The 12,876-nt window shown below is 46.8% G+C and overlaps 1 protein-coding gene across 3 annotated transcripts; it reads right to left on the bottom strand.

Annotated features, from left to right (window-relative positions):
- Positions 1-5,592: 5,592 nt before the first annotated feature.
- Positions 5,593-11,011, bottom strand: LOC311355587 (uncharacterized protein). 3 transcript variants are annotated; one of them, XM_084475362.1, is made up of 6 exons: positions 10,920-11,011; positions 9,486-10,141; positions 8,278-8,598; positions 8,033-8,166; positions 7,867-7,932; positions 5,593-7,789 (listed from the first exon to the last, which is right to left on the bottom strand). In XM_084475362.1, exons 3-6 carry the CDS (start codon positions 8,466-8,468, stop codon positions 7,566-7,568), a joined length of 615 nt encoding a protein of 204 aa, XP_084331488.1. In that variant the 5' UTR covers positions 8,469-8,598; positions 9,486-10,141; positions 10,920-11,011; the 3' UTR covers positions 5,593-7,565. The 3 variants fall into 3 exon arrangements, with proteins under 3 accessions (XP_084331488.1, XP_084331489.1, XP_084331490.1); XM_084475363.1 differs by having other exon boundaries at positions 10,897-10,951; XM_084475364.1 differs by lacking the exon at positions 5,593-7,789 and having other exon boundaries at positions 7,797-7,932.
- Between the last annotated feature and the right edge of the window lie 1,865 nt (positions 11,012-12,876).

Here is a 12,876-nt window from a genome sequence, read left to right as displayed (position 1 = left end):
ACACACACACACACACACACACACACACACACACACACACACACACACACACACACACACACACACACACACACACACACACACCTCCCACAGTACAGAGCGCGGTCCGCCAGCTCCCCCTGGTGGTGCAGACCGGTACTGCAGTCCCACTGGAGCCTCCCCAGCCTGCCCTGAGTGAGAGCTCCAGTGTTCTGATCTGAGGAGGTAAAGCAGGGTTCTGGAGCGCTGTGGTTCTGCTCTCCGGCGGTACCACAAATATAGCCAGGCTAGCGCCGCCTACTGGTTCCGGCAAATTGAATTTGCCTCAACCATATAGTCAGGGAACTAGCAATGCGTTTCGGTTTGCTCCGTCCGCCAGAGCGGACGGACCAATCAGCGAGCAGATGTGGCGATGACGGGCGATGACGTCGAACTGAAGCGCCCAAACTGAAATACCGGTGTAGTTCCCAAGCTGCGGTAAACAGTTGACGAGATGGATGTCGGCGAAGCTATACGCTCTGTGCTTGAAACTATTCCGGATATTGAAGACTTAAAGCCAGAACAAGAAGCATGTTTGACGAATTTTTTGGAGGGCAAAGACGTTTTTGGACTTCTTCCTACCGGGTTTGGGAAAAGTTTAATTTACCAGCTGGCCCCGTTAGTGGCGAAGACATTATGCAAGCCAAACGCTAATGCTAACCCTATTGTCACCGCGTCACCACGTCACCGCCAAGCAGCAGCGATTAGTCGAAGCAAACGGAAGCAACCGCCTCCCGGAAGCAAACGAATCTCTACGGCCGTGTCCCAATTCAGGGGTTGCATCCTTCGAAGGACGCATTTGAAGACCGCATACGTCACAGCGGCGCGTCAAGTGCTGTCCCATTTCGAAGGCTCCTTCGAATGCGGCCGAGATATGCAGCCTTCGTTTCCCGGATTTGAAGGACGCATCGGATGCATCCTTCACGGCCCAACGTATCCCAACATTCATTGCGCGTTGGATATTTTTTCAGAAATGGCGCGGAGAGAGCGGAAGCAGCAGCTGCAGCGAATACATATTTAATGACAAAACTATGTAAAAACATTTTTTTTATATAAATGTAAGGTTGGGACCATTTTAAATATGTAAATTTATTGTCAAAGTTTAATTACATTAACGCTAGACATATAACGTTAAACTAATTAACGTTAAGCCAACGTCCTCTCTTCCTCTTCACCCGCCGGCTCCGGCGGTGAATCTTCTCCCACTCCTCCAATAAAAGATAAAACATAACCAATAAAATGATCATTTCTGGCTCCATATATCTCCTCCACTGTCCGGTTTGAACCGCAGCTGTCAGGGTTGCTAGGAGACAGGAGCGGCGCGTGGTCACGCAAGGTAAAGGACGTTAACGGCTGGTTGCGCAATCCGGAAATGCTCCGTAGGCTAGACCGTCCCATTCCACAACGCTCGTTCGGCCTTCGATGCAGCCTTCGCGGTCTACGAAGGCTGCATCCTTCGAAGGACGCATCCTTCGAAGGATGCAACCCCTGAATTGGGACACGGCCTTAAATGTAATGAAGTAAGCGGCTGATGCATCAGGCTACCACAAATACACCATCGATCTGAAACTCCCATCATCCTCTCTGTCTGTCTGTCTGTCTGTCTGTCTGTCTGTCTGTCTCTCTCTCTCTCTCTCTCTCTCTCTCTCTCTCTCTCTCTCTCTCTCTCTCTCTCTCTCTCTCTCTCTCTCTCTTCATCCAATACTGTATAATATGATGATTGTATCATAAAGTTACATGATTTGCTGTAAATATAAGAAATGATATGAATCAGAGTGAATTGAATTGTTATCAAATATAGTATATGTTTAAAGTGCAGTTAATGAAAGTTAAAGTGGACTGAATGGGATCTGAAACATGTCTATATTAATGAGGATATAAAACAACAAACCGATATTATATTACTCCTTTAAATGGGACTATATATATATATATAGGAGTAATATATATTATATATATATATATATATATATATATATATATATATTATATATATATATATAGGAGTAATATAATATCGGTTTGTTGTTTTATATCCTCATTAATATAGACATGTTTCAGATCCCATTCAGTCCACTTTAACTTTCATTAACTGCACTTTAAACATATACGTATATATATATATATATATATATATATATATATATATATATATATATATATGTATATATATACTCATGTATATAAACACATGAGTCAAATAAAAGCTGATCTCTTATCAATCGCACCTGCAGGTATAAACGTAGAATCTATTCAACTTGAGATTCTTCCCACTTTTTCATATTCTTAAAGCACCTCATGTGTTCACTGTCCGCCCTCGGAGACGTCCGGACTTGGACAACGGCGTCCCCTGCTGTCCGCCACAGGAACAACAGGCTGAACCAGCGGACTCGCTATAAACGGCGCTCCTGCTATCCGGACTACATTCCAGTCAATCTTGCATTATCCGCATCAGGTGGGTATGGCTACTTTTTGAAAGACCCGCCCCGGAACTAACCAATAATTCCATGTCTATTTAGTTAATAATTAATTAATGAATTCATGTGTATACTGCTTGGCTGCTCATCATCCAGTTTGCAACCTCTTCAGCCTCTTCTTGTGTGCTCTTCTGTCCATGTAACTAGCCTACTTTTATTAAACAAGAAAGCTATTTCTGTTTGTAAAATTTCATTTTACAATCAGATATAGTGTAAGCATTCTTAAAACATTAAACAAACAAAAAACAAGTCCTGTCCAGAGAACGGACCCATCCGTTACCAGCATATAAATAAATACCTTTATAAAATAACATATGAATAACTTTATTAAATGACATATTAATAAATACCTTTATAAAATGACATATGAATAAATACCTTTATAAAATGACATATGAATAAATACCTTTATAAAATAACATATGAATAACTTTATAAAATGACATATGAATAAATACCTTTATAAAATGACATATGAATAAATACCTTTATAAAATGACAGTGGATGGAAAGAGCGGGGGCTGGGCGGTGTTAAATCATGTTAAACAATGACTTTAGATGTGATTACAATAGATTAAACTTTATACAAATACTGAGACAACGAAACAATCAAAACTGCCCCAGAGACTCACGGTCAACTTCTACCACTGTGCCGTGGAGAGTGTGCTGACCTATGGGTTACTGGTGTGGTTTGCCGGCTGCACCAGCGCAGAGAAGGAGGCCATACACAGAGTGGTGAGAGCTGCTGGAAAGATCATTGGGGGTCATCTTTCCTTCCAGACAGATTAGTGCGGATACCAGCATGTTGGGAGCCTCCTGCTACCAGCGCTAAATCATTCGCCCACACCTCTACCAACAACAGTTAGATATGTCTAGAGATATATGGTCGTATATATGCTGGGCTGCGGCAAAGTGTGTGTGTTTGTGTGCGTGCGTGTGTCAGTTTGTCAAGAATGTGGAGTTGGGCCTTAAAGAATATTCCTTCCTGTTTGTGTGTGTCAAAGAGTTTGTGTCTGCCATTAAGTATGTAAGATATACATATACATCTAAAAACAAACACAAGATCACAAGATTTCTCCAACACATTTTTATTATATATATGATTGTTGGGTTCCATGAATTTGGCATTGGGCCAAGGTGAATTGAAAGGAAATATGTACGTCAAACATGTGATGGGATCCGGCCAAGTCCACATCGATGTGACATCCCACTGGAGAGAAACCACAGCTTGGTCCCAGTGCAGGTGAATTTAAACAAAGTAGTTCACACCTCAGTGTGATGTAACACTGATGAGGACTTGGTTGGGTCCCATCAGATGTTTGACTACTTTGTTTAAATTCACCTGGGCTCAGACAAAGCTGGGGTTTCACTCCTGTGTGATGTCACAGCGATGTGGACTTGGTTGGATCCCATCACATGTTGGACTTACATACTTTTTTTAAAATTCACCTGGGCTCGGACAAAGTATGTACGTCAAACATCGGATGGGTCCAGTCCAAGTCCACATTGATGTGACATCACCCTGGAGTGAAACCTCAGCTTTGTCCTAGCCAAGGTGAATTCAAACAAAGTAGTTCACACCTCAGTGTGATGCAACACCGATGAGGACTTGGTTGGGTCCCATCAGATGTTTGACTACTTTGTTTCAATTCACGTTGGCTAACACAAAGCTGGGGTTTCACTCGTGTGTGATGTCTCATCGATGTGGACTTGGTTGGATCCCATCAGATGTTTGACGTACATACTTTTCCTGTACATTTTTATTTACAGTACATCCGACCCGCACCGGAACAGGGCAGCCACTCTGGACAGGCGCCCCTTCAGCCTTTCATTGAACGTTTGCCTGAGGCCCTTCCCCTGGACCTCCGGTGCGGGTCGGTCCCCTTCTTCCTCCGTCTTCTCATCCCCTTCTCGCCCGTTCACGGGGGCATCGGCCACGATGACTTCCACCTTGTTATTTCGGATGCCCCTCATCCAGACCCTCATGGTCCCCATGACCTGGGCCAGGTTCTTTCTGGGGGGCACGTCTGCTCTCTGACGCAGCCGGGCCCCCAAAGGGCCCGAGCCTTCTCCCTGGTGTTGGGGTCCTGTCAGAAATGAACGACAAGACGGTATTTAACGATGACCGTAGTGGCTGTTGCGTGTTTGTTGCTGTTATGGGTTCTATTTTAGTGACTGTTAACGTGAGGGTCGGTCAGTCATTGTTTCCTGATTATGCTGACACATAAAACTCAAAAAGATAAATCCAAACCACACACACACACACACACACACACACACACACACACACACACACACACACACACACACACACAGGAAAACACAACAATGCAGCAAGCTCACCGGGTTCATGGGCAGTCTGGCCTTGGTCTGGGGTGGTCTGGCCTTGGTCTGGGGCGGTCTGGCCTTGGTCTGGGGCGGTCTGGCCTTGGTCTGGGGCGGTCTGGCCTTGGTCTGGGGTGGTCTGGCCTTGGTCCGGGGCGGTCTGGCCTTGGTCTGGGGCGGTCTGGCCTTGGTCCAGGGCAGTCTGGCCTTGGTCCGGCGGGTCTGGCCTTGGTCCGGTGGGTCTGGCCTGGGTCTGGGCGGTCTGGCCTGGGTCCGTGGGGTCTGGACTTGGTCCGGCGGGTCTGGCCTGGGTCTGGGGGGTCTGGCCTTTGTCCGGGGCGGTGTGGCCCGGGTTGGGGACTGACGGCTCGCACTCTGCGACCAAGTCCGGGTCGTACGCCTCCTCATCCTCCTCCAACCATCTGCTCACCATCTGGGACGCGACGCACCGCGTCAGGAGCTCACCGGGTTGAACATGAACCCACACCGAAGACCCATGAGAGGAAACGAAAAGACGTCTCAGTCGGTGTTCGTGTTCGTGTCCTCTCCTTCCTCACCTGTCCCAGATGTTCTTCCCCGGGTGGCGAGGTGGAGACCGGATAGGGGGGGGAGGAGTCCGGATAGGAGAAGAAGGAGTCCGTAGAGGGGGGGGAGGAGTCCGGATAGGAGAAGAAGGAGTCCGTAGAGGGGGGGGAGGAGTCCGGATAGGAGAAGAAGGAGTCCGTAGAGGGGGGGGGAGGAGTCCGGATAGGAGAAGAAGGAGTCCGTAGAGGGGGGGGAGGAGTCTGGATAGGAGAAGAAGGAGTCCGTAGAGGGGGAGGAGGAGGCCGGATAGGAGAAGAAGGAGTCCGTAGAGGGGGAGGAGGAGGCCGGATAGGAGAAGAAGGAGTCCGTAGAGGAGAAGGAGGAGGCCGCAGAATAGAAGGAGGAGTCCGTAGAGGGGGAGGACGCTGGTTTGTCCACAACCCCACCCAGGGTCTCCTGGTCTCCTGGTCGGAGAACCTCCTGTCGGAGGAGATCATCACCGTTGGGTCACCTGGCCCCTCTCTTCTCCGTGGTTCACTCGCTCTTTGCTAACTGGGCTGACTGGCCTCTGTGCTCGCTCTGTGATCACCAGGTGACGCTCAGCGCTCCACTCTCTGATCCCCACTGAGCATGGCACTGAGGGATATTGATATATAATGACTTATATAGAGGAGCACGGCCCTGTGATGTCAGAGGGCCACCGGGTTCTGCTGGCCAGAGGCGTCACGGTGACGTAGTCGCGGTGACGGAATGTTTGGGTATACATTCGTGGTCGAATCAATTTTCATCTGGTTTTTTAGCTTCCCTCAACCCTAACCCTCAGGAAAACAATAACGGTGTTGAAAATCGCCGGGGGTTCTCCTTTAACTTAATAGAATGACGTACAAACATACAACAACAAGTTTTTAAAAGAATACAAATGTGCATCTGCACACTTAAAAGTTAGCTTGTGCGGTTGGTGTTCCTCACCTGTCCCAGAGGATGTTGTGTTCCTGGGGGCGGGGAGGAGATCCAGGTCCAGGAGACCCCACCCAGGGTCTCCTGGTCTCCCTCTGGTCCCTCAACAGTTGTCATCACCATAGTGGGTCTTTCACTTTGCACACTAACAGGTTAAACAGTTTGATACCACGTTTGTTGCTGTCTGATCACCACTGAGCACTGGACCGAGGAGCGGTGACTTACATAGAGGCGGTGATGTCATAAAGGCCCACCAGGTTCCGTGTCACGTGATGTTGATTCGTTGTCGCAGGCAACAGGATTTTTTTTTTGCTTGCACTCTTTAGAATATGCCTAGAATAAGCTCAAATTGAAACCACTGAAATAAGAATGACTTTAATACAAAAATAAGTTGACAAAAACAACCTTATATTTACAAAGTCACCATTTGAAATTGGGTCGCCCAAGTCCATAAGCTGTTTCCAAGTCTATCTACGTTTTATAACCAAACATTTGCATAAACACACACCGTGGGGCCAAGAAAGACTAGTCAGGCTATCAGTTTGTCTTTGATCAACTCTTGATATTGAAACATAAGTTTGAGAGTTTCATTCTTGTAGATCTACTGGAGTACACACACACACACACACACACACACACACACACACACACACACACTCTCTAGTACTCTATCGGACGGTTCACAGAGTCCATCAGTTGGCTGACCAGGTGAGGTCACGTTGGGGGGGCTAGGTTCTCATTACCACGTCTCCAAATGTCTTTATTTCCATCAGCGGAGGAGGCAACCCCCACCATAAAGGGCTGATACCATTCAGGCTGGATTTTTAATACGCTTTTACATTTAAAAAGTAACGGAACATAGAGACTGATGCGGAAACAGCAAACCCAATTCAAACTTAAAAACGTTCCCATCGTATTATAATAAATATCATTTATATTTGTAGTGCAACCCAAAAAATAAATAGAATTGTATTGTTTTAATGGAGCGTGAATGTGGGAGAGCAGTCACTTTTTTGCTTGCTTCATAAAGAACTCAAGTCCATTTTGGATGTTAAATTGAAGAGTATTATTCTGTGTCTCTCCTGACACGGCTGCTGGCTTTTTGGGCTTTAAGCATACTTTATTTTAATCAAGCTATTTAAATATTTATTAGTGTAATTACACTCATTGCATTACACTCTTGAAAACGCTGCTTTCAAAGCCATAATGTCTTAAAAGGGGTCTTACAAATTGATGTTATTGTTTTATTATGATTATTATGATTTATCGTAGGGAACCCTGCGATCTTTCTAATGGAAGAAGCATTTCTTCTATACATAAAGAAATAGTTTGGACAAACACATGCACCCTTTTGAGACGGTCAACAGTTTGTGTATTTTGAATTAGTGAAATGAAGACCATATAATAATAAAAAAGCCTCTGGGCCACCGGTCCTGGTCCTGGTCCTTCCAGCGGGACCGCAGCTGGTGGGGCGTCCCTGGACGTGCCTGACAACACATATCAGCGTTGGGGCGGTGCGTTACACGTGCGTTACAAGTGTATCCACATCAAAATGTCTACTCACTGGGAGGGTCGACCTCGTCGGCAGCAGTGAGCAGCTCGGCGTCGGTCGGGTCCGAGTAGGAGGCGCCTGACAAGAACAACAACAACGAGACGACAAAATGAACTGATGAAGCACTGGTGTGTTGTTAGAAGCACCTCACAGGCTGTTTTGTAGACGGTTCCGTTACCTGGCCGTGGGAGGACATGAGCCGGCTCCGGTGCTGCCTTGGGCTCTGCGTCCCGGGCCAGCACATACCTCTGCAGGGCCTCCACCCTGGACCCAGCTCCCACCGTCGTCTGCTTCCTGATCCACGCCACAAAGCTGTAACAGAGCACAGAAAGGGTTAGACACACACACACACAAAGCTGTAACAGAGCACAGAAAGGGATAGACACACACACACACACACACACACACACACACATTACTTACGATCGACTCTCTTGGTCCCGAGCGCCGTACAGGGACTTGTAGGTCCGGTGAGCGTTCACACCGAACCCCACCAGCGCGTCGTCCACCCCGCTGGTAGACTGGGAGCCCTCACACAACCTACGCCTGGCCACGGCCGTCACCATGGGTGGGAACAGCCGGGCGTAGGAGGCGAGGGCGTCCTTGTTCTCCATGAGGGGCGACTTGCTGGTGTCCCCTCCCTCTCTCTCCTTCTGGTGGGACGGCAAGATGGAGATTGCGTACCCCACCGCGTTCCCCAGCAACCACTGGAACGTTTGAAGGGTTCGAAGGGTGAGCCATTTTCTGTAAGACAAGAAGAAACAAAACATTTAGTGTATTACAATGTACTACTAATTACCTTGTTTGCCTCCCCTGGGGTGTTATAATAACACTGTTGATATCAATGTTAATGTCAGGATATCAGCCCATTAGGGGGGTTAGGGTAATACTGTCGACGTGAATGTTAATGCCAGGAGTCCATTAGGTTTAGCCTGATAGTGACCTGTTGCCCTTCCCCCATCCATTCACACCTCTTATGCAAATCGAGGTTGTATTTCAAACACCGGACTCACACATTTACACTTTTCGTTACAGAATTTATACCAGAGCTTCTCTAGGGTCTATAGCATAAAACACCGTCGACTGATTACAGTTTAATGCATTTTACACAATTTGCCAGGGCGAATCAACGCGCCATACGTGACAATGGTAATGACAAAGGGAATACTTTCCACATCAAGTTTAACATATTTATACTTCGACATTCGTACCAGAATTTATATCACAGCTACCTTAGGGTCTATATCATATAACTGGCTAATCTGCTTACATTTTAATGCATTTTTCACGATTTGCCAGCTCTCGTTTCAAGGCCTACCACCGCGCCATTCGTTTCAATGGAAATCGTGACGATGCGTACTTTCCACATCAAGTTAAACATATTTATACTTCGACATTCGTTCCAGCATTTATACCACAGCTACATTAGGGTCTATTGTATATAACTGGCTTGTCTGCTCACATTTTAATTTATTTTTCACGATTTGACCACGATCTAACCACAGAGTCATTTTAATGGCATTGACATGCTAATCGCGATGAAATCAACTTCATTTAAACTCTGCAGAATGTTAAGCTGTATTAATACTAATTTGATACGTTGTTCTGAAGACAATAAAGGCATTACTTACGTGATGGTTGGAAACTGTAAAAGTCTGCAGTTTTCGGCTGGAGGAGCGTAGGTGAATAAGCGCTCCCCGCCGGGAGCCAATCACGGAGCAGCATCCCAGTCCAAGTGAGATTCAGTCCAATGAAACCATGGGAGCTGTTTGGCAAATTAAGCGAAACTGCCCAATCAAAGGCCGCGGTTTTGTTTTGTTTTGCCAGGACGGGAGAGGGCGGGGCGCACAAGTGAGCAAGTGAGTCTCAGACGTTACTGATGCGTACGCTGAGCGGGCCGCTGTCCCGGACCCGCCCCTGATCCTGAGCCCCCTGCCGGTAGCTCTGCTCCAGGCGGATCTTGTCCGGGTCGGTCCCCTCCGGCACGGACCCCAGCCTGCCGCTCTGGTAGCCCGGCTGGGCAGGTGGTTGTGGTGGAGGCGGTGACGGGTTAGGGTCCGTGGAGGGCGATTTGAAAAAGGGGCGTGGTCTTGGTTTTGGCCACCCTGTCGAAGAAGGCCAATTCTGCAACGTACTTCCCCGACGGGCGGGAACTCGTAGCCCCACAGGATCTCGTCGGGCAGGTAGGAGGTGCGCACCTGGCAGGTGGCCGAGGTGGGCTCCATCGTGGCGCTCAGGATGACCAGCAGCTCAAAGTCGGCCAGGTCAGGGTCGGTCCATCCACCGCCTTGAGGAGGGGGGGGGGGGGGGGGGGGAGAAGAAGAAGGCCCTGGTGACAGAGGTCATCGTCACGGAGGAAAGACCGGCCCAACGCAAACAGTCCAATAAAAAAGAAGAAAATCTAGATAGGATCATTTTTTGAATGGAAGATCATTTGCTTACTGCAGTGAGAAGATTACCCATGGCTCTCTGTGCGCCTAATTCTCCGTTTATGCTATTAAACTCCTGTAGCCTAACCCTGTCGGTCAAACTTGACAATCTGGTTAAGGGGTGCATGTAAACGTCCTGTCACTCATTCCAGTCTTCCCTCCACAGTGGAAGCTGATTCGACCGGAGAGGATCCACGCGTGGACGTCTACGCGCACGCGCGCACACACACACACACACACACACACACACACACACACACACACACACACACACACACACACACACACACACACACACACACACACACACACACACACACACACACACACACACACACACACACACACACACACACACAATGAATGCGTTCTTGTGTTAACTCACCTCCGTGTAATGAACACAGACGATAAAAGCCATGTTTTTGTGTTTGGGGTTATGTTACGGCACCATTAAATGACCAGAAATGACACAACATAACATATAGGCCGTAGACAAAAGTGAAAACAATGAAAAACAATGAATCTATTGAATCATTGAGTTTTCAAACAGCGTGATAGCATTACATCAAAATAAAGTAAATCGAACAAAATAAAGAATACCCTAACCACACACCTAAACTCCGGGGATTAACGAACCTTCTTACTCCCGACCAGAGATAACCAGTGAGTCTTCCGGGTCCTCTGCTTCTGCTCTGACTACTGACGACTTTCGGCTTCGCCCGCTTTGAACATCCCGCTTCCGCATTGGACAGTCGCAAACACAAACACGGTTAATCTCCCCCTAATTACGTAATCGGTCGCCTAAAAAGAATCACAGAGGTCCAGACCTCGATCAATCTCCACACTAAATATATCAGGTTTTATTCGGGGAACGGAATATGTAATTTAAATATCACTGTCTGTATATAAGTCTATGTTATGTGTTTGGTCTGGAGAGGTCGGTTGGAGACACATGGGGCACAAGATGACAATAATTATGGACATAACATGGTGGAACAACTATATGTATATATTTATTTATTATGTGTGTGTGTGTGTGTGTGTGTGTGTGTGTGTGTGTGTGTGTGTGTGTGTGTGTGTGTGTGTGTGTGTGTGTGTGTGTGTGTGTGCGTTCACTAGTCACCGCAGTCGTCCGTCCATGTCGACACACAGCTAGGAGGAAGCGAGCGGTTAAAGTCTAAAAAATGTGTCGTCCAAAACGATAACCTACATGTCTCACTAGTTAATACTGTGGTTACTGGAACACGGACTTCTGGCTCCGTTGAAGCTCCGTTGAACACGGACACTTCTTGTGTCCGCTTCAACTGTAAATGTGCCTTTTTTCCTATTCTATATTTGATCTCAAATGTATTAAAACTTTATCACATTAGCTATTGTTTAACTCGTGTTCCTTATGTGTTTCCAAACATTTGACCTTTTTAAAATGGTGTGCATGTTTACATTGTTTACTTTTGAACTCTGTTCGAATCCCTTCATTTGATTTAGGCCATTTAACATTTATTTACGACTTAGACTTTTCGGCTTTACTGAACACATGGAGTGGCAGTAGCTCAGGAGGTAGAGCGGCTGGCTGGTGACCGGCAGGTTGGTGGTTCGCTTCCCAGCTCCTCCTAGCTGTGTGTCGAGGTCTCCCTGAGCAAGACGACGGTAGTGACCAGTGAACGTATGTAGTGACTCGCTGCGACAAACATCAACAGTCTCTGAATGTGAATATGAGCGCCGCCACCCGACAGACAACAAATCACATTCCCATTGGCTGTGAGCCATTGTGTGCACACACACAGCTCAGCTGCAGCCCCGGAGCCCATTACGCCCATTGGCCACTAGAGAAGAAAAAGAAAAGCCGTCAAAAGTGTGGAGTTGAGAAGAAAGAAAAAGGAAAGCAGTTAAAATTGTGGGGGTGAGTTCTGGTATTCACTCTGAATTGAGGTGACGTTACACACAGTGGGCGTCCAAAATCCTGTCTCCTGGATTCATCATCATGGATGTCACAGTGAGCAGTCCGATCAGAGCGCAGACAATCCTGGACAGCGGCCAGGTTTACAGCGGCGCTGTAAACCTGCGCCGCTGACCCAATGACTGGGTGATGTAACCCCAGGATTGGAGAAACGCAGCTAGGCCCAACGCAGAAATTGAAGGTTCTTCTGTCAATTTCTGTCACAGACGCCAAAGTGTCACACTTTTGTACTGCACTGAATACTGCACATGAATGCTGCCCCCTGAGAGGTGCCAGTGCAGTAAGGACAAGTAAGAGGACACATGTGAGTAGCGTACTTTAATTAAACTTTAATTAAACTTACTTATTAAGTAAGCTTAGTGTTATGTCAGTAGGTAATAGTGTAAGCTTAATAAGCTTAATAAACTACATTTCGGTCTCTCAGTAATAGTGTAAGCTTAATAGTGTAAGCTTAATAAGCTTAGTGTAAGCTTATTATTATTAGTAATAGTGTAAGCTTATTAAGCTTACACTATTACTGTAGTGTAGTGTAAGCGTGTGTAGTGTAGTAGTGCGTAGTGTAAACTATTACTAGTGTAAACTATTACTGAGAGCTTATTAAGCTTACACTATTACTATTACTATTACCTACTGAGA

Source organism: Micromesistius poutassou, assembly GCF_964030765.1.
Source record: "Micromesistius poutassou genome assembly, chromosome: 11".
NCBI lineage: Eukaryota > Metazoa > Chordata > Actinopteri > Gadiformes > Gadidae > Micromesistius > Micromesistius poutassou.
This window is presented reverse-complemented; position numbering and strand designations above follow the sequence as displayed.